Genomic DNA, 21,118 nt, shown 5'->3' with positions numbered 1-21,118 from the left:
ATTTGTGCCCCCTAACCCGTGGATTTGCGCCCCCTAACCCTAACACCCAAATGTTGTGCCCGGTGCGGCCGGCCCCCCCTGCAACCCCCACGCTACGCCACTGTGAGGCACAATTGAGAGAAGGAAGTGAAAAGTTCAAAAGCTTCTACATTTTAAAATTATTCAACAAGGTGAAGTGCACATACAAGTTTTTGCAATTAAAAATGCATATGAAAAATGTGAACTGGATTGCAATAATCATTTTGTTCTACCAAAATCTTTAAGCATCTTTGGGCATGGCAACATTCATGGTAGATATGAGGCATTAGATATGCCTTATCTAATGGCGCTGTGGGTTAAAGCCTCAGCGCCTAGGACTTGCCGATCGAAAGGTCGGCGGTTCGAATCCCTGCGGCAGGGTGCGCTCCCGCTGCTCGGTCCCAGCGCCTGCCAACCTAGCAGTTCGAAAGCACCCCCGGGTGCAAGTAGATAAATAGGGACCGCTTACTAGCGGGAAGGTAAACGGCGTTTCCGTGTGCAGGTCTGGCTCGCCAGAGCAGCAATGTCACGCTGGCCACGTGACCCGGAAGTGTCTCCGGACAGCGCTGGCCCCTGGCCTCTTGCGTGAGATGGGCGCACAACCCCAGAGTCTGTCAAGACTGGCCCGTACGGGCAGGGGTACCTTTACCTTTACCTTATGTTAGATGTGACAAATTCTGTTTAGCTTAGAAGCTGCCCAAGCCACTATGTACTGTATTAGAGCTAAGAAATGTCCAGTCTGGCATCTTCTTTCCTTCACAGCCAAATAGATGTCCTCAGAAAAAGCACAAGCTCGACATAAAGAGAAGCTGTCCCCTAAGTGTTGTTCCCCAGCAACTAGTATTCAGTGGCACACTGAACATACAGTCCTCCATCAAGGAATTGCTCACCTGGTCATCTTCCAACGTGATTTATGCTATCATCTACCAGTAATGTCCTTCAACATTCGGGATAGGATAAATGAGTTAGTTTTCATGAAAAATAATAAATGAGGGATGAGGGACCTGTGGCCCACCACATGTTGTCGGACTCCAACTCACATCAGCCCCAGCTAACATGGCCAGTGATCAGGGGTGAGGGGAACTGGAGTCCAGAAACACCTGGAGGGCGACAAATCACCCATCTCTAAAAGGAATGTCACAAGTATTCAATCAAGAATAAATTCCCCATGGGCCCTGAGTGTCTGAAGTCTCTACTATCACTATCCCCTTATCACAGGATACCTTAAGGACCACCTCTCCCCATATGAACTCATCTGGAACCTGCAGTCACCACCTGAGGCCCTTCTTCATGTGCCCCTTCCATGAGAGGTCTGAGGGAGGCAACACAAGAATGGGCCTTTTCTGAGGTGGCTTCCGATTTGTAGAATGATCTCACCATCGACGTTTGCCTGGCACCTTCGTTGCATGTCTTTAGGCACTAGGCGAAAGCACTTGTCTCTAACTAGGCCTTTGGCTGATTACATATTATACGGCTTTTTAATTGTGTTTGTGTATGGGGTATTGGTATGTTTGTTTGTTTGTTTATTATTATGTATTTTGCGCTTTCATTTTGTAATTTTATGCCATGAACTGCCCCATAATCTTTGGATGAAGAACATTAAAAAATTAATGGATAAATAATAAATAAATAAGTTTCTGGAGGACCTTGAGACAGGAGAAAATAGTGGGAGGTCATTTGCAAGCACTAAGCTGAATGATCAAAAGACTCTCAAGCCTTTTTTCAGAGTTTGCTTGGAACTCTTAGAAAGGTTTGACCACTCTTGGGAATGGGAGTGTGATTCTTATGCCTTCCTCCTATGAGCAGAATCAAGAGTGAACGAATTTCCCTCATGCAAACCTCTCCCATGCTACTTCAACCCTCCACAGCATATTCGGAGGAGCACAGGAGGCTGAAAAGGAAAGGGAGAATCTGTTAAAATTGATTCCCCTACCTTCCATTCACAAAAAAGCCTCTACTGCATCAAATGGCATTCTGTGAGTGGAGGGACAAAATTGGATACAGTTGAGTTGCTTGAATTTGTCTAATCCCCCTTTAAAACTATCAAAGCTAATAAGGACATAAACTCAGGTTACGTTCATGTACATAAATTCTGAGCCACATTTGTTCTAACTTCTGTGGGATTTTTTAAAATTCCCAGATGGATTTCCTCTTCAGAGCTTGATATCTCTAAAGCATCCTAGCCATGAATGCCTTTTTTGAAGAGGGGCGTCCTTTGTAGGCACTTCTGAAGAGAAATCCTTTTGCTTTCTGGAGTGCAGCAGATTGCGTCAAATTATGAGTAGTTTCAAAACATTTCCCAGGGAAGAGTGCTTCTGGCCTTTCACAAGAGCCTCCCCCTCCCTCTCCTGGCAAATCGCTGCTTTGATGGACCATTCAAAAGGTATTGCTTGTGGCTGAAACACCTACAAGTTTCTGCTGTAGAGGTTGCACCTTAACCTAATTGTAGCCGGTCTGTGTCCTTCTCTTCAGCATCCCACTTAAACAGCCCTTGAACCATTTCCTATTGTCCAGTAAAAAAATATCTTCAGGCACAGAAAAGTTATAGGATACAGCACCACTTTTGATGTATTATACAACTTCTTCTAGAAACAGTATTTCTCCCCCCCCCACACACACACACCTTTTGCCATCTTATTTTAGTCTCCTGCTTCTAGTTTCCTTCACAGAATCTTAGAATTGTAGAGATGGAAGGGTCCCAAAGAGTCATAGAGGCCAAGCCCATACAATGCAGGAATTACAGCTAACTTTTCTTCTCTTTGCAGTTCATTTCTATTTCCTCATACCATTGCTCCCAGTTGTTTATAATTTAAGCAGAGCTATCTCATGATTAAAATTCAACTTGCCACTTCTGATCCGCCTGAACTTTATATAGTCACAGATATGGTGGTAAAATAGCATTATTAAGACGGAACAACACTTTCTTGTTATTAGACAAAAAATGTTTAAAATTGAATATGTATTTTTTTAATTAATGCTGACACCGGGATTCCCACTATGCAACCAAGCACCCCGTTTCCTGAACTCTCTTTGTGTTTGTTACACTAAAATAATGCAAGCATATTATGCATTAAATTTCTAAATGTCACAGAATTATGCCAGCCTAATTATGTTCTCCATCACATATGCTAATTTGGTTGGTTCTTTGCTTTTGTTTCATTTTGTTTCATATAATTAATTGAATTAAGTCAAAAGTCAGTACACAGAGTTCCCCCCCCCCTCCTGAGTTTTTAATGTATCTGTTGACGGGTGGATGGCCTATCTTCATTTTTTCATAGCTCAAGTTACTTGCCTGATTTCTGCATGTGTCACCTGGTAGTCTGCATATGGTAATCAACCTTGCCTTCATGCCTTATTGACTTAGTTGAATACCTGAAAATGGGAAGCGAGCTCAGGAATCTTAAGAGGGGTGGATTTATGATGCTTCAACACATGACAGAAGTACTACTTTGACCCCATAAAGTCAAGCTAAGTGCTGTTAGGTGTCAACATTTTGCAGTCTCCCATTGGGTTTTTCCTCTTCTTTCAAGCACCTGCATGTGGGAATGTTACATGGAAATCGATATCCAAATATAGTTTTTATTCCAGAAATACGGCCTAAAATGTTCTAAGCTGGGCAATATTGATATCCTCATGTAACATTTCCATGTATAGTTTTTTTGTGGTTTTCTGTAAACCACTTTGATGGTTGAAATGCAGTTAAAACATTTTATGAATGAATGCATAAATGAATACCTTTAAGAAGAATATTGGTAAGCACAAAGCTTTAGGTTGGAATAAACCACAAGGTGTGTTTTTTTTCTTAAAAAAGAGCATGATTTATTTATTTTTTAAATGTAAACATTACCCCCCCCCCTGCAGCCATAGGATTATACTTTTTTTGGGGGGGGAATCTATGTGTCCAAATACTTATACACTTAATTTCTCCTTCCTTGTCAAGTTTTCACTCCAGAATCAGCATGGCTTTCTATCCAAACTACATGTAAACCCAAATTACCGGTAAAGCAATACTGTGTTCCTTGTGTAAAGCTAACCAAGGGATAAAAACTGTGGGTTTGTATCCAGTGAAGTTGTCCTGTTTACACAAGGACTTCCACTTGAGGAACAGAACTTCCCTTTTCTCTCGCCATCCACTCCACATGCTCCGTATCTTTGGAGCCTTCATATGGAGGTGCGCCCAGGCGAAGGACAACTATTGAATGTCTGGCAGTGCTGCAATTCAAATGGAAGCATTCTCCACTTAGACAAAACTGACGTTCCTAGCAGGAGCACAGAGAATTCCACTTAGAAGGAGAAGGTGTTCATTTAAGATAGCTATCTTCATATAATAATCAGAAGTGTTTGGGGAGATGTGAGAGATGGAGTTGAATTGCTTGATCTTGTATTTGCAATCAGATAAAGAGAACTTCAGAAGTGCTTCATTCCTCTATACTGAATTACAGAGTGGCATGGGACCTAGAAGGTTGATCTTTACTCTGCCCTCCCAGATAATAAAGGATTGAGCCTAGGCACACAGACATTGAAATCTCTTGCACTCCATTTCATGACTATCTGTCTATAGAAAACTCTCTGTGTTTATTATGCTGATTTGGGACTTTCCATATTTACCATACGTTGTGGTACACTTGCTGTTTTTGTAGTGGATTGTCTGCACCTTATCACACATGTCACTGCAGTTAGCAAGTGACTATGGGCTTTCCTTTCCACACTAATGGCAGGTTGTACTTGAATTGAGAAAAAATCCATGGCTGTAGCCCAACATACTCTTTTGTTCCTCCAGCCAGAAAGTGCAAACGTTCTGAGTATGTGCATGGGGATAGCCCTTTTAAAAAAAAATCAATTCCCTGTATTCTGGAATTCTAATTTTGTGGGAGTATAGAAAATTAGAAGAGGACCTATGCGTCTGATGTATGGTGGCCCTGGTTATTGTGATAGATTTTTGTATTCAGTTTAGGATTGTTGTCATGGGCCGTACTTTGACTCAGTAAAATGGTACCTTGGGTTAAGTACTTGATTCATTCCGGAGGTCCGTTCTTAGCCTGAAACTGTTCTTAACCTGAAGCACCACTTTAGCTAATGGGGCCTCCTCCTGCTGCTGCGCCGCCAGAGCACGATTTCTGTTCTCATCCTGAAGCAAAGTTCTTAACCTGAAGCACTATTTCTGGGTTAGCGGAGTCTGTAACCTGAAGCATATGTAACTTGAAGCGTATGTAACCTGAGGTACCACTGTACAGTCGTACTTTGTACCCCAAACGCCTTGCAAGTCAAACGTTTTGGCTCCCAAATGCCACAAACCTGGAAGTTATTGTTCCGGTTTGCAAACGTTCTTTGGAAACCAACCGTCCGAAGGGGCTTCCACGGCTTCCGATTGGCTGCAGGAGCTTCATGCAGCCAATCAGAAGCTGCACTTTGGTTTCCAAATGTTTTGGAAGTCGAACGGACTTTCGGAATGGATTCAGTTCGAATTCCAAGGTACGACTGTATCATCATCCCTATCTGCCATCTCTCCTCTGAACTGTGCTCACAAACTGACAGCTTGCACCAGTCAGAAGGAAGTGGTACAAAACAAATGTCTCCCAAACTACACCCACCAACCCCACCTGTTCCATGCAGAAACCAGGACAATACTTGTACACTTGCCACACAAATGAAAATATTGGTGATCTATTCTGGATCCTTCACAAAAGTTGGGGTTTTTTGTGGTAGAAGCAAAAGTAGCTTTTGAGTACATTATTCAAGGAATAGTGAATAGTGATGATGCCATGTGGCATCATGTCATACAGTCGGGGGGTGAGGGGAAGCAGAAGCTATAGCACTATACATGGTAAATGCGGAAAGTCCTATTAATGGGATGCTTTCTCTGTACTGACTTCAGAAGTTTGTGTTTTCCTTTGGCAAATGCCCTGAAGTTGGAACGGTTTGTGCTTGCTGTGAGATAAAAGTGCCAAACATTTTGCAAGTTGAGATGTTTAAATCGTTGGAAGGCTAAATACGACTTCTCCTCACCTGCGTTGAAAATCTTTGCCAGTAAAGTGGTCTCCCAGATGCATTATGGAGCAGCGATATGGGGCAAGGACCCAAATGCCAACAAAGCCTTAGAAATAGTGCAGAACAAATTCCTCAGGAAAGTGCTCTCGCTCCCCAACGGGACTCCAGCTGCTCTTCTCCGTGTTGAAGCTGACGTGACAACAATACAGGCTAGAATTGATCACCTGTGCTTAAATTATGTGAAAAGACTTCAATTTCTTTCAGAGGAGAGATTCCCTGCTATGTCACACACAGAACAGAAACAGACCAAATGTTGGAAGAATGGTATCCAATGCCTCTTGTTTCAATATCAATTACAAGATTTTCAGGTGACTATGAAGATGGACAAGAGGCACTTAAGAGATTGTCTCTTTAGGTCGGATGCAGAAAGGGATCTAACCATGATGGCTTCTAACAAGAGTTTGCCATGGTTCCCACTTATTAAAACGGAGCATACCCGGGCCAGTTACCTGTCAAAGCTCCCTCTTGCCGTGCTTAGAATCCCTTTCACGGAATTACGATTCCAGTCGATGCCCTCGGCGGTGTTGGATGGACACTACAGCAAAGTACATTATGAAGAGAGACTTTGTCTACGTGGGCAACCCTGTGTGGAGGACCTGTGCCACTACTTATTGCAGTGCCTGTTATATGTAGACCCAGGAGATTGAGTCATAAAACCCGTTTCCAAATGGAACTCACTTGAACAGGGTGGAAAGGGTGAAATGGCTGCTGAGCGATACTGATGACTTTGTAACTTATAAACTAGCACTCTATGCGTTGGCAGCTAAGAAGATCGGGGGGGGGGACACACTAGATAAAATAGCGGTCAACTGCAAAGGGGATTCGGATATTTAATTTGGCACATTTTACTAGAGAATCTTCTGCTATTCTGTTTTACGCAACAAGCAATCTTAGTAGTTGTGACCGTGGTTTATATTGTATGTGTGGTGCCTGAGGATTTTTATGGTTATTGCTGTTTTTCCTTTTGTTATTTTTCTGAATGATCCCATGGCCTTTGGCTAGCACAATAAAAGTCTATGATGATGATGACTTCTAGAATAATACCTTTTCTGCTATACTTGAACATGTGTACCCAGAGCTTAGTCAGAAGTGACATAGATGTCATGACTGTGGGTATGTGTTCCTACAGTATATACTTCACCTGTCCGTTGCCTGTGTCTGTGTTTGAGGTCCTATCCCTTTCCTGTTTTGTCTTTGAAGAGATGTTCAAGGTGCCTTCTAAAAAAGGACATTCTACTAAACTGCGATACACTGGAATTTGGCTTGGGGAAGTAAAATGTACACAAACCTGTCATTTATGCAAATTTCTCCCCCCCCCCCGCCGCCCCTTTTAAGAGGATATTTACATACACACACACTTGGGATAGAGGCCTGAGTACTGTGGCTGTTATGATTGAAGTGGGATATTTGTGATGGTAAGGATCTCTATTCCAGCTTCTTGGTTGAGGGAGGAAGACAGCTGGCTGAGAAAAATATGCAAATAAAGAAAGAACATTCCAAAAAAGACTCTCTAAGCATATTAGCTTAGAATAATGAACATTTAATATTTTCTGGAAGGCATCCAAAATGTTCAAAGTTTTTATTGGGTTTGTTTTTTGTCTTCATGTATGGTTGATCTTTTCTGTTTTGTTTTGAAAATGCAGTTATTGCCTGCAATACATCATTGGATTTGCACTTGAATTCTGAATCCCTTATAAAACAACAATGTTACCAACTTTCCCCATTTGAAATAATTATTTGCTGGCTCTTTGTGATTCAGATAATTGCATTGGCCTCTAGCAGTGGCAGCAATTTGAATTCCCTATAGTCTATCTCAATAATAATTCTTTAGTTTTAATGCATTCAAACGAAATAGTTTCTCCATTGCTTGCTTCTCTTTTCTCTTTTCTTTTTTTACTCCAACAAAAAAATGTTGGAGGCAATTTGTTCAGTCACATTCTTAACACTTAATTCCACAGCAAAATTTATGGAAATTAGTTATGAATCTTATGCTGATTATTATGTTTGTGACAGGTAGAAACCAGGGGGGAGGGTGTGAATCTCAGAAAATATTTAGAAGTTGCGGGGGTGGGGAGGAGAGTTTGTGCTCTAACTAACAAGCTGCTAATTGCTGGAGTGTGTGCATCCTTCTAGGTTTGGGGAAGGACCAGATATCTATAAGATATGCTTATAGAACTGAGATAATGGGCTAGATTTGTGTTAAAAGAGCAGCTTTTGGGGACTGTGGGACATTTGTCATTAGGGAAGTGTGTGTGTGTGTGTTAAAATTGTTCTAAACCTTTATTATTTACGGCTCTTACATTCTTAGAAACTCTTTCATTTAAAATACAGAAAATATGTAGGGACGCGGGTGGCGCTGTGGGTAAAACCTCAGTGCCTAGGACTTGCTGATCGTATGGTCGGCGGTTTGAATCCCCGCGGCGGGGTGAGCTCCTGTCGTTTGGTCCCAGTTCCTGCCTACCTAGCAGTTCGAAAGCACCCCTAAGTGCAAGTAGATAAATAGGTACCGCTTTATAGCAGGAAGGTAAACGGCGTTTCTGTGCGCTGCACTGGTGCTGGCTCGCCAGAGCAGCTTCGTCACGCTGGCCACGTGACCCGGAAGTGTCTTTGGACAGCGCTGGCTCCCGGCCTCTTAACCGAGATGAGCACGCAACCCCAGAGTCAGTCTCGACTGGCCCATACGGGCAGGGGTACCTTTACCTTTACCCTACAGAAAATATGTAAAGCTTTCATATTGCAATCTTAAGATAGTGACTAAGTTGTTGCCATGCAATGACAGACAACATAGTTTTAGTCCTGTTTTAAATATGTTCTTGTTTCATGGTATTGGCAAAGGTAGTTGGGCATTTACACAATCAACAGTATATCCTCACATCCTAGGTCAGCCTTCTCGCAGTCTGCTGCACTCCAGATAGTTTGGACTCCAACTCCCATCAGCCTCAGCCAGCATAGCCAATGGTCAGAGATGATGGGATTTGTAGTCCAGCAACATCTGGAGGGCACTAAGTGGTGGGTGGTTATCGTAGAGTATGGCATTCCCCATCTAGACTATGCTATGCTATACAACCTTGAAAGGTATTAGAAGGAAATCTGAATGGATTGTAATTTGGCACCTAAAATTTGTGAAGTTTACTACAACAATAAACTTTATATTCCAAATGTAAATTGAGGCTTGGTTTTATTATTTCAATTAAAATGTTTATATTAGGGGAAGGGCATTGCTGTCATGAGTTTTGGGATTGAGTAACTAGCCACGTAAGCTTGTCACGAATGAGAATCTTGGTATATGTTTTCTGCACGTCTATTTGTCTCTAGCTGCATCGGCTGCATCTCTTGACAGGACCCTGAGACTTCCATCTTCTCCCTATTGACATTTTGCTGAAAGAACTATTGCTGTACCATCAACCTTTTGTCTGGAGACTGCTGTCTGGACAAGTGTCTCTTAAGAGCCCATCTTTGTAGTTTTGTAATAAGTCAGGAGTTCAATATTGATTGATGGAAAGTTGCCCATGCCCCCTCAGTGCCTGAAATGTATTGCCTATGCAGTTCTTCCTATCTTTTAACATGGCAAAACAAAAACAAAAAACAGAACCCAGAGTCGTAGAGCAGCAATAACCTAAGCCCCTGTTGCTGATTAAATAGCACCATACAACTGGAGTTTTACTATTGTTTATGTATGATTCTTGATTTAATTCAAATATGAAGCTTAACAACAAATCCTGTTAAGATTGTGATTTAGCCAACCATTGTTTGTTTAGTAATAAAATAGATCATTGTATATAGGGATTTAGCATAGCTCATACTCTAGAATGAACAAATTAAAAGTTGCTTTATTTGTAGATCCTTTCGTTGTAAGGAGGCTCCTCTTCTATAAAACTGTGGTCTCTCCTAATACAACAAAGGTAAGAAGGCATTTTGCCTTGGAATCTAAAACAAGTTAACTTATGGGTGTTGTTAAGAGGGATTTTTTTCCATCTCCTTCCTACTGCAATTCCACCCCCCCCAAAAAAAAAAACCCCAACTCCATGGAGCAGGAGGCTGGAAACCTCCATGCTAGAGGGTACTGGAAACTTCTGTGAACTCATTTTAGGTTAACCTGATATTAGGATTTTGACTGATTACTCCCCCTGGACTCTTACTCCAAACCTCTTAAGAATATTCACTGTTTTCTGAGATGTAAGAGGGCATCATTTTCATTCCATCCTGTAATAATCACATGCAGCACTGTTTCTGTTCTTCTGGAGTTGTTCTTCCATCTTACTGCCCACTGCCACAAAATTAATCAACTTATGTAATTAATTATGCAAATTACATAAGTTATGTTGTGATTATGTCATTCCGTCCCATTAATTTTAATGCAATGAAAACACAGTGTAGATGAGGGAGAATATAATCAGTTATAACAAAAAAAAATTCCTTCCAGTAGCACCTTAAAGACCAACTAAGTTAGTTCTTGGTATGAGCTTTCGTGTGCATGCACACTTCTTCAGATACACAGATAATCAGTTATGTGCCATTTGTAGACTGAAAGCATAGACAACAGTGAATACCAATAATATTTGTTCTGGGCATGGAACGAATAAGTGAACGTTGGCAGTTTCCAGGCCTGTTTCTGTTTTCATTGGAATTCTTGAATATCTCTACCTGCTCTGAAACATTGTTAAAAAGCCTGTGCAACTGAGCATCATTTCTGAGAAGGAGAGGGTGGAATTTATCAACACCTTTAGTCAGTTCTGACCTTTCCAGATGTCATTGCCAATTCCCTTTTACCATGTTCAAACCCAGGAATGAGAACCTGAAGACTGCCAAGTGTCTTTGGACTCCAGCTGCTATCACTGCCAGCTGGCATGGCCAATAGTCAGAGGTGACAAGAGTTTAGTCCTTCAACATCTAGAGTGCCTTGGGTACCCCACCCTGGTCTAAGTTGCCCAGCCATTAGATTTGCCTGTATCCAGTCTCTCCACAAACTTACTGTTCCTATCTTCAGTCTGGGTTGTGTACAGATACACCATCTTGAAAGACCTACATTGGCTACCAGTACATTTCCGGGCACAGTACAAAGTGTTGGTGCTGACCTTTAAAGCCCTAAACAGCCTCAGTCCTGTATACCTGAAGGAGCGTCTCCACTGAGACACTGAGGTCCAGCGCCGAGGGCCTTCTGGCGGTTCCCTCGCTGCGAGAAGCCAAGTTACAGGGAACCAGGCAGAGGGCCTTCTCGGTAGTGGCACCCGCCCTGTGGAACGCCCTCCCACCAGATGTCAAAGAACAAAACAATTACCAGACTTTTAGAAGACATCTGAAGGCAGCCCTGTTTAGGGAAGCCTTTAATGTTAGACACACTATTGTATTTTAATTTTTTGTTGGAAGCTGCCCAGAGTGGCTGGGGAAACCCAGCCAGAGGGGCAGGGTATAAATAATAAATTATTGTTGTTATTATCTAGTAGTTAGAAAAAAATATTTCTAAGCTCAGCAAGGTGACAGAGCAGTGGCACTCTGAGAATCACTCTCCGCTTTTATTGGGTTGAGAAAATAATGTTTGAACAACTTCATAGGGTTTTTCAGTTGGGAAAACAAGTCGAGTGTCTGGCAGGGATGTACAAAGTGTCATACAGTAAGGTGAGGGGGTTAGAACAGGTGAGCTTTGAAGGATGCCTTCCAGAGCTTGATTTCTATTTATTCCGGGAAGGACTTCCCAACTTTTGACTTTCAGTACTATTTCTGACACTCTGTGTAGCTGCAGGCAGCTTGCTTATTTCTTGTCTGCTAAATAACACTGATAAAAATGCCTATCTCTGTCACATGAGAGTTGGGGAAGGGGGTAAGAAATCACTTCACTGTAGGTTGAAACTGGAAATGTGTTACATTACGTTATCACAGTTTCCCTTTCTGTATTAGCCCTTTTTTTATCACTCCCACTGGAAAGAGGAGCTACAGTATCTAACTGCAATCAGTGTCGCTGCTTCTTTCCTCCAGATGGCTGGCCCAGAGGTGTCTACCTTTCTGACAAAAACAGAGTTTAACACACACACACATATATATATATATATATATATATATATATATATATATATATATATACCTGTTTTGGCCTGATGCCTAGAAAACAACAAAACCTCTCAAAGTCAAGTTGGCTATTTTGCATGAGGGAAATTTACAAACAACAAAAATATGCTTTATGGTTTGTAAATAACCTCAAATCTTCGTCCATATGTAGAAAGCTCCCTGTAAACAACTGACAAAAGAAGCACTTGCATGATTTTCACACATGACAGTATATCCTGGTGTGCTTTTTCACTCTGCATCAGTGTATGCCTTTGCAGTGAAAATAACGTGTGAAGCAAACCTGTACATCCTTATGACTCATTTTCCCACTTCAGTTGCATCTCCTCCGCCTCTGCCTCCGCCTCCTCCTCCTCCTTCTCCTCCTTCTTCTTATTTATACCCCGCCCATTCGGCTGGGTTTCCCCAGCCACTTTGGGTGGCTCCCAACAGATTAAAAACAGAATAACATTAAACATTAAAAACTTCCCTAAAATTCTCCATTCCACCTCCATTCTGCTCATCCCAGCAATAGGTTGATCAGAAGCACCACAGAACAACCATGAGGGAATTAAATTCAAGTGTAATCCCTATTAAACTGCTTGTGCAAATATCTTTGCATCTTTAATAAATATTGTGGTTCTTACTTCACAAAATTGTTAGGATGAACAGAAGTTTTGTATATAAATGGTTAGTGATTTATTTTTGTGCCACTAAATAATTGAAAATACACACTACTAAATAGCATATAAATTCTGATCCTATAGATGCTTACTTCAAGAGTGCAATCAGACATTATTCCATGTAAGCATTCAGAGGACTGAAGCCTTAATATGTTATTTGAATATGTCCATTATTACTTTAGGTTTTGGGAGTTGCTATAAGGTAGAATGGAAAAAGGAAACAGCGTATATTCCTCATGATTAATTTATGGATTGATTTGAATAATTAATAAATTCTGGATCATTCCCTCTGTCAATGAAGACTTTTAAAAAAGAGAAAAGAATGAAACTAAACTCATGTCTTCCTGCTTTGCCAGCATATTACTCTTACATGTCCATTTTGTGAAACTACTCTGGGTATCTTCCAGGACCAACAGTAAAACAAGACTGAAACATAGTTTTAAAAGAAAAATAATGAGAGGGTGCAAACTACAGAAAGAGGATTTTAAGCATGGGGAAGAGGGGAGTAGATGGAGAGTGCAGTTTGAAATGAAAACCCCAAAAGGAAGGAAGGAAGGAAGGAAGGAAGGAAGGAAGGAAGGAAGGAAGGAAGGGAGGGAGGGAGGGAGGGAGGGAGGACCAAAAATAGTATGTATGGGACCAACACCATATTTAGAGAAAACCAGATAAAGGATATGTGGGAGTGGTTTGGGATTAGAAGAAGGAGGATATAGACTTTAAGAACAATGCCTGAGGTTGTCAGTCAGTTTAGCCAAGGATAACTCATCAGTGCAAGCTTGTGGGACCATATGGAAAGATAAAGACTGTAAATTAAATGTATACAGATAAGGGACAATTCAGAGCTGAGCCTGTGGCTTAATATTTTTGTAAGGAAGAAAAGGTTGCTTTTGAGGGGTGATCCAGGCCTATTTTCTTGCTCTCAAAGCCATCTTTGTTATATCTGGACAAAATAATGGTACTACAGGGCCTTAGCTTTTCATTGCACATGACTTTTTAGTAGTTAAAACTATCAAGGTGTGTGTGTGTTGTTTTGCTTTTGAGATTCACGCATATTATACAATGGTAAGGGTAAATAGGTTAAGGGCTCCCCACAAAAGCAAAGAGAATCCAACAGCAACTATATTTTTTGCCATCAGAAAGATGTTTGAATCTCCAGTGGATTATAGCTGCTGTTCCTTCCTTGAAGCACTGAAAATGAGAAGCTGGAGTTACGCACACACAGACCACTTGATATAAATAACTCATAGAACTCTTACACCTTAGCCTGCATCTCTGCTTTGCCCTAAAAGACTCACTAGTACAAACACTCAACAACAACACAAACTCTTTCTCCCCAGTGGGGTTTTTTCTTCTTAAAATGAAGCAGTTGAGAAAGCAATCATTTCAAATTATAATATCTATACTATTTTAAATCTCCTTTCACAATCCAAGCATGGAATATTTTTAAACAAAATAATTATGGAGGAAAACTTTTTGTTGCAACTTTGAATACTTATGCTGCATAATTTGAGAACTGAGTGCTCATGTCTGAAATTTTTAAAAAAGATATTCTCATTTATTTATGAACTGTTTTTTTAAATTTAATCGCAAAAAAAGACATTAGTAAGGATCGGAGAGACTGTAATATTTCAAGGAATGTATTCTGGATGTGTACCAGCCCTAAATATTTGTGTTGGAATATCTTTCTGAAATGCTGGAATTAACATGTAGGCAGTACAACAGTTCTATGGTACATGGTTGTCATTCAGATGGTGCTGGGATGTGTAGCAGGTAGGATGTGTAGTCTGAACACAGGAACCATGGGGCAACCTTTGTTTCCCCTGTTAGGGTATCATGTCAGCATATTATAACACCCTGCACAGGTATATATTGGTAAAGCATCATGCATTCATGCTACTGTGTCTGCAAAAGCCAGTTGCCAGCTAAAATACAGTACCGGTATAATGCTATGAGATAGCACAAGAATGGGATAGAAGGTTACAACAGAGTAGGGTCATCTTGTGCCATCTTGGAATTTTCTGATCATTGCAGAGCTAGCTATGTGGTCAATGTGTGCTGCTGGGTGGTTATTTTCCACAGTACCTTTGTATACAGAGGGTCACCCCTGCATAATTGGAATGAGCATTGAAAACAAAAGGGCACTTGTTGGCATCCTTCTGTCTCGACAGACAGTGGAGTTCACATCCAGGCACGAATCACTGTGTTAGCAGCACTGAAATAACCTCCCTGGGGCTCAAGCCTGGACAGTGTGTCCTGGGCTGCCCAGATGAAAGACACGCACACACCCCATACACATCGGCCTCACTGATGTGGTCCAAAGGAAAGCAGAGCAATACCTTTGGCACCAGCTTGGCTGCAGGTGTTGCCAGAAGGGGACATACAAAGCACCATCCAGCCATCTTAGGGACTCCACTCCGGATTTGTGTAGGGTTTACTCCTTAGCCTTTTCTTCTCCTGAAAATATCTCTCAAGGCAGCAGTTTAGGATCAGAGTTTTCCTTCTCCTAAATGGGCTAGGTTGGCAAACCCCACCTGCCCCTCACTTCCCACTACAGCAGGTGCTTCTTGACCATTGGATCCACTATTGAACAAAAAATATTGCATAATAAATACAAATAAAACCTCTTCATCTAGAATATGTGATGGATGGAGAACCTGTGGTCCTCCAGGTGTTGCTGAACTACATCTCCCATCATCCCTATGCTGACTATGACTGATGGCAGTTGGAATCCAACATCATCTAGAGAGTCACATGTTCCCAACCCCTGCTTAGAACATAGAGGTGTAAATCAAGGTTGGTTTCCCTGTAGTTCACATGGATGTGACTTGCACCTCCAAAAACAAACAAGATAAAGTTTCATCATGCAGACAGAAAACATTTCCCTTCCTATTTATGTTCTTTAGGCCTCGTTCCATATTGTGACACGTGGTTGTTGTGTTTTTTAAAAGAAACTTAACTCTATAGCATTATGTATAAAATGCATTTTTAACAATGCATTTTTAACAATGCACTTGTCTACTCGCCCTTCTGCTTAGTCCATTGTGTTCAATGGGGCTTACTCCCAGGTAAGTGGATATATGATTGCTGCCCAAAACAGGTTTATTAAAGCTTTATTCCCTAAATACTTTGATTTATATTTTGATTCAACTGATTGGAGAATATTAAGTTTCATCTGTTCTCTTCTACATGCGTTTAAAAAATGTGTTATGTTTCTTGTTATGTGAATCTGAACAAAATGAGCTGAAAGTGAAACTGACATTATACACTACTGAAGGAGCAATAAAAGGAAATAAAGATCATATGCAATAACACTGTACCTTTATCACAAATATATAAAATTACACTAAAACTACAAAGGAGCAAAAGGTAAAAATTATCCCATCACAGCACTTTGTTGTGGTTGTTTTATTTCAGAGTTTTATGGTTTTCTCATTAAGAGTTTGAAACTTGTTGTAGATTATATGCAAAGGATGGTTCTATGTCGTTTGAGGAGGTTATTGCTTTTAAATTACATTCTAAATAGGCAAACAAAATGAATACAGGTTTAATGTGGTCTTAATTCTATCTAGCAAGCTCCAGTCTGGATAATGTTCGTTAGCTCAGGCTCAAAGGGGTGTTTTGTGGCTGCAAGTGAATAAATAAGTAACTGAATGGGAAGACTCAAAATGTATAGTTGTTAATTAAAAAGCATATTTGCCATTATACATCCTGTGGAATATGTTCCTGTTTTAATATTTTATCAATTGAAATGTAATATATACAGATGTTCATATATTCACTTTTTCTTTCCCTTGTCTCTTCCCCCTTCCCTGCCGCCACCAAAAGAAAAAAGTTTATTCTGCTTTTTCTCTTAGCTACTTGTGGTTAAGTGATAAAGTATTTAAGAACTGGAATGGTACCAATGCTACTTTTCCATTCACTATCAGTTTTGTGCTGTTGAAACTTTGGACAATAGTCTGATTCATTTTTTTAGATCACAGCCACTCATGACTTAACTAAATTTCGGCTTAGGAAAAATTGCCAATAGGTGGTGTGGCAAGCAGATATGGAACTGATGACAGTAATTGGAATAGTTGAGCCATGTAACTTTCTTTCACCTTTTTTCCAGTGCAATGGTTTATGGCTTCTTAATGCACCCAATAAAGACTGGTCTGTTCAGCTTGGGAAAGTTTTTGGCAAATGTAAAATAGGCTTCAAATCTATATCTCATTGAAAGTTGAATCTCATTGAAATCCCAGCCACACAACTGTCTGATGGATTGTGCCCTCAAACTTGTCATAAACCAGCCTTGTACATTGCATACTTGTTGCTGCTACATCTTGAGCTCACATGAACAATGGTTCCATTCTGATGTCTGGCTCAATGTCCTTGTCAAATACAGATCTAGTCTACAGTAATTTTAAATAGTTCCACTCAGAGCCACCATAGTCATTTGTTATTCCCTGCTCCTGACAAGAGAATTAGTCAGTGCTAAATGCGCAGGATTGCCAAAGGACACCTTCTTAGTAACTATTTTTTGTTGGTTATGATATGTCTAAAGATACAGAGATGAATGTGTGTCTTCCCCTCCATAGATTCAGCACTGGAGTTAGTTGCTGATGTGGAACACACATCATTTACTTTTTGTGGTATGTAATTAAAGGTTTTGAACCACTTTTTTGTTTTTGAAGAATACAGCACAAGCAGGATATCTGTGAATTTCTTGCTGTCATGAAACTAAAATCTTGCCATTTTTTCTTGCCAGAAAAAGGTGCCTTTCATGATGCAACAAAGCTTTTTCCCTACCCAGAACTAGTGGACTGTTTGTTTGATGCTTCCTTTTGGAAACACATTAGACAAATGTGCTATCTCTTTAATTGTGCTAATTACAAAGTGCTCTCTTAATTTGGCTAAAAGGAGCCAGTTAAGGATCTTTCCATGTTCCTAGATGGATGTTCTACCCCCAATTGAAAGATTAATGCCTGCCTTACTTGAGACTAATTTGTTGTTTGAGCAATAATGAAGTAACTCAAAGCTCTTTGTGGCTCCTTTAGGCCACTTGTCACAAAACATTTATTGCAGAACATTCCTCTTAAGCCTACTAGGGCTACTCTAACATGGATCACTATCTTCATTATTTGCTCAGTCTACCCGATGTTAAGCACTTTTAATTTCAGTCCCATTGATGTTAGTGGAGATAGAGACCATGTGATTCTGTGATTCTATGTTGGGCCAATTTACAAACCATGCTTTGCAAAGTTGTACACCCTCACACATCTTCTCTTGCCCTTCTCATGCATGAATCCCTCTTTCTTTCCATGCTTTTCTGAAACCATAGTTTAGTGTTATAGTGACACGGGCATGAATATGGTTAAAGCCAGCTAAGATTCCTTTGTAACCATGGTTTGAAGTGGATTACCAAACAAGAATTATGAAGGGCTCTTGGTTAGCTTTAACCATATTGGCAATAATGTCAAAGTAATGCTGAAACATGGTTAAAGCACACAATGGAAAACGGAAGAAATTATTGTGCAAGGAAAATGGGAGGGGAGGAAGCATGGGTCTGCAGCTGTTACGTTTGAATGGAGCCAAAGTGTTGAGCATATGGTTACATCACCTATTAAAATCAATAGGAATTCTATACGTATGTGTCAAGGAACTGCCATCGGAGCCAGAGGCGGAGGGAAGGCTCCAAAGCGATGCCGGAGAGGGTCCCAGTAGGGAGAGAGGCAGCCCATCTGCTGGGGAAGGAAATCAGTGTAACACCAGTGGTGAAGGGGGGCAGATGGGGGAATCGGAGAGGAGGCTCCAGGACTCTTCACCAGAGACCAGTGGGGAGAGCACAGGTCCTCCACTGCCCACACCCTCCCTGCGCAGAAGACGTCCGCGCAGGGAGAGTAGGTGGAGACTTGGCGCCAAAGAACTTCTTTGCTGGAAGAGGTTCAAGAAACGCCCACTGACGGATTCTGCTAGCGACTGAAACAGCCACGGGTGAGAGGCTGTCCAGAGAGAAAGGGTTCAACCAGGCAACCTACGCACGAGCAACCCCCTAGAACCATTACAGTATGTAACATCATGAGTTGTGCCAGCTTCCTATTTGTCCTCTTCCTTGCTTGCACAGTGCAGTTGATACAGCCAACCATGAAGAGCTCTTTCCATTGTTGGCTGGTAGGCAGCCCATGTCTAAACAGCCCCCATGGCTCATCCCCAGAAAGATGCTTAACTGAGGAGTTACAGGGGTGTGATGAGGGTATGGCAATATTTTGTTGCTAGATGTTACTCCGGGTTATTTTTCAGTGTAAAATAAATTTCTCAAAAAAAAAAAAAAGGCAGTAAAGCCAATAAGTAAAAACCATCAATAACTCTTCTTGACAATGTTTGCCATTTTTATTGTGAATAGTCCATCATCTATCATTGTATTTGGTTCCAGTTTACAAACCCTTTACATATTGCCACATAGCTTAGACATATCAGTTGTAGCATGAGCTTGTCATCAGTTTCTGGTTTTCACGGTGAGATGAAAAGTCATTGGCAGTAGATTAGTCCATGAACGATGTCCAAACTTTGAGCCAATTCAGATGTTTGCAGGAACACGTTGTACAGTCAAACATTCCACAGTGCCATGTCAGACATGGGTTTTGAGACAGAATCATAGAAATATAGACTTGTAGACTATGAGGCTCATCTATTTCAATCCCCAGCAATGCAGGAATCTTTTGCCCAGCATGGGGCTCAAATCCATGACCCTGAGATTAAGAGTCTCATGTTCTACTGACTGAGCTGTCCCAGGTTCATCCCAGATAGGAGTGTTCCGTCAGAAGATTGTACAACATGTCCCACTGAACACTAAACTCATATTTTAATGTCTAGAGACCGAAACGGAAAAACATATGGTAGGGTCATGTTGACTATGTGTAAGGCTTATTTTAGTTAAGTGTGCTCACTTTCTGATGAAGATGCCCCATTTTTGCAAACCAGATTTTAATTTTATTTGTTAGTGTTATTTAGGGGTATGATGATGGCACCAATGATTATTGTTCATCAGCCTAGCCTATTTAATATAAAGCAATGAACGGGTCGAGTCTACTATTAATATCAAAAGATGTATGCAGGTCAGTGGAGCTAAACCCTCTGGCATCTTACTTCCTTGCAGTCCTCCGGGCATAGGGCAGTAAATAAATTCAATAATAATAAAAAAATGTAATCCAGCTCAGAAGAAATGTGCCTAAAGTGATGGACCACCAGGAAGTAAGGTGGTATATAATCCCCAATGATAGACTTCTTTTGATTTAATAATTGACTTCCTGACCCTGCTTTATTTGTTGTGAATGGGGCAGATTCTTGGAGCAAACCTACATGGTTGCCATCATTATGTCTAATTTAACTATAAAGGGTTATTTAAAAAACAGCTCCCCTAAAGTGTGTGTGCAGGTGCACATACATGCCATGAGTATGTTTATCCAGAAGGGCACTACAAAAATATTGTCAAGGTGCTCAGATATTTGACAATATATTTAATGTACTTTTGGAGCCGGTATGCCATGTTCTTTGCTTTTGAAATTATTTCATGTTAGAAGGCTCTCTTCTTACCAAGCAATACTTGTCAGTCAATCTAATTGAAATGTCATGCTGACCTTTTATTTGAAACAGTTCTATTTCCTGACTTCATTTGGAAATTATTTTGCCTTTAATTCAAATTAAAATCTTAAAGCTATCAGGGTGCAGAAACCCTGTATGCTAATTAACTTTAAATGCAACGTATCTTTTACAGAAGTAATTCAACTGAGTCTGCCAGAAGATCAGAAAATAAGCATCACTGCAGCAACAGTAGGACAAAGTGCAGTTCTAAGTTGCGCCATTCAGGGGACCTTGAGACCTCCTATCATCTGGAAGCGGAACAATGTCGCTCTGAACAACTTAGATTTGGAAGACATCAATGTGAGTGATAAAGGACTCTCGAGCTACTTAATAGAGTCATTATAAAACCTTTGCCATACAAACTAGAGCAGTAGCATTTGTCAAACTGACAACCGCTCCTCAGTGTTGTTCCTCTTCTGACACATGAGTGACCTCCTGTTCAGGTCAAAGGGTCATGCTGGAAATGTCTCTTGAAATTAAATGACGGCTTCCGTTTTCAGATGCTGAACAAAAATGCAAAATATAAATTCTTGCCCATTGGCAATAGATATTATACAATTCTCCTATTTTTTTAAAAAAAAAGAGAGGGAGGAATGAGGTAAAGGATTGAGGCTAAAGAAACAAATGGATTCACCCCATAGAATCCAACAACACCTTATTCAATTCAAGAACTGGCTTGGCTGTATTCTTGCTGGTACTTTGTATGAGGTTCC

At 40.8% G+C, this 21,118-nt stretch overlaps 1 protein-coding gene across 4 annotated transcripts in view; it reads left to right on the top strand.

The window, feature by feature from the left end:
* Positions 1-21,118, top strand: part of FSTL5 (follistatin like 5) — a 323,965-nt gene that overhangs the window by 205,030 nt on the left and 97,817 nt on the right. For all 4 annotated transcript variants that reach the window (XM_081926023.1, XM_081926021.1, XM_081926022.1 and 1 more), the window contains one exon: positions 20,539-20,705. In XM_081926023.1, coding sequence (XP_081782149.1) covers positions 20,539-20,705 — 167 coding nt within the window. The remainder of the gene's footprint in view (positions 1-20,538; positions 20,706-21,118) is intronic.

This window comes from Podarcis melisellensis, assembly GCF_964234715.1.
Source record: "Podarcis melisellensis genome assembly, chromosome: 9".
NCBI lineage: Eukaryota > Metazoa > Chordata > Lepidosauria > Squamata > Lacertidae > Podarcis > Podarcis melisellensis.
This window is presented reverse-complemented; position numbering and strand designations above follow the sequence as displayed.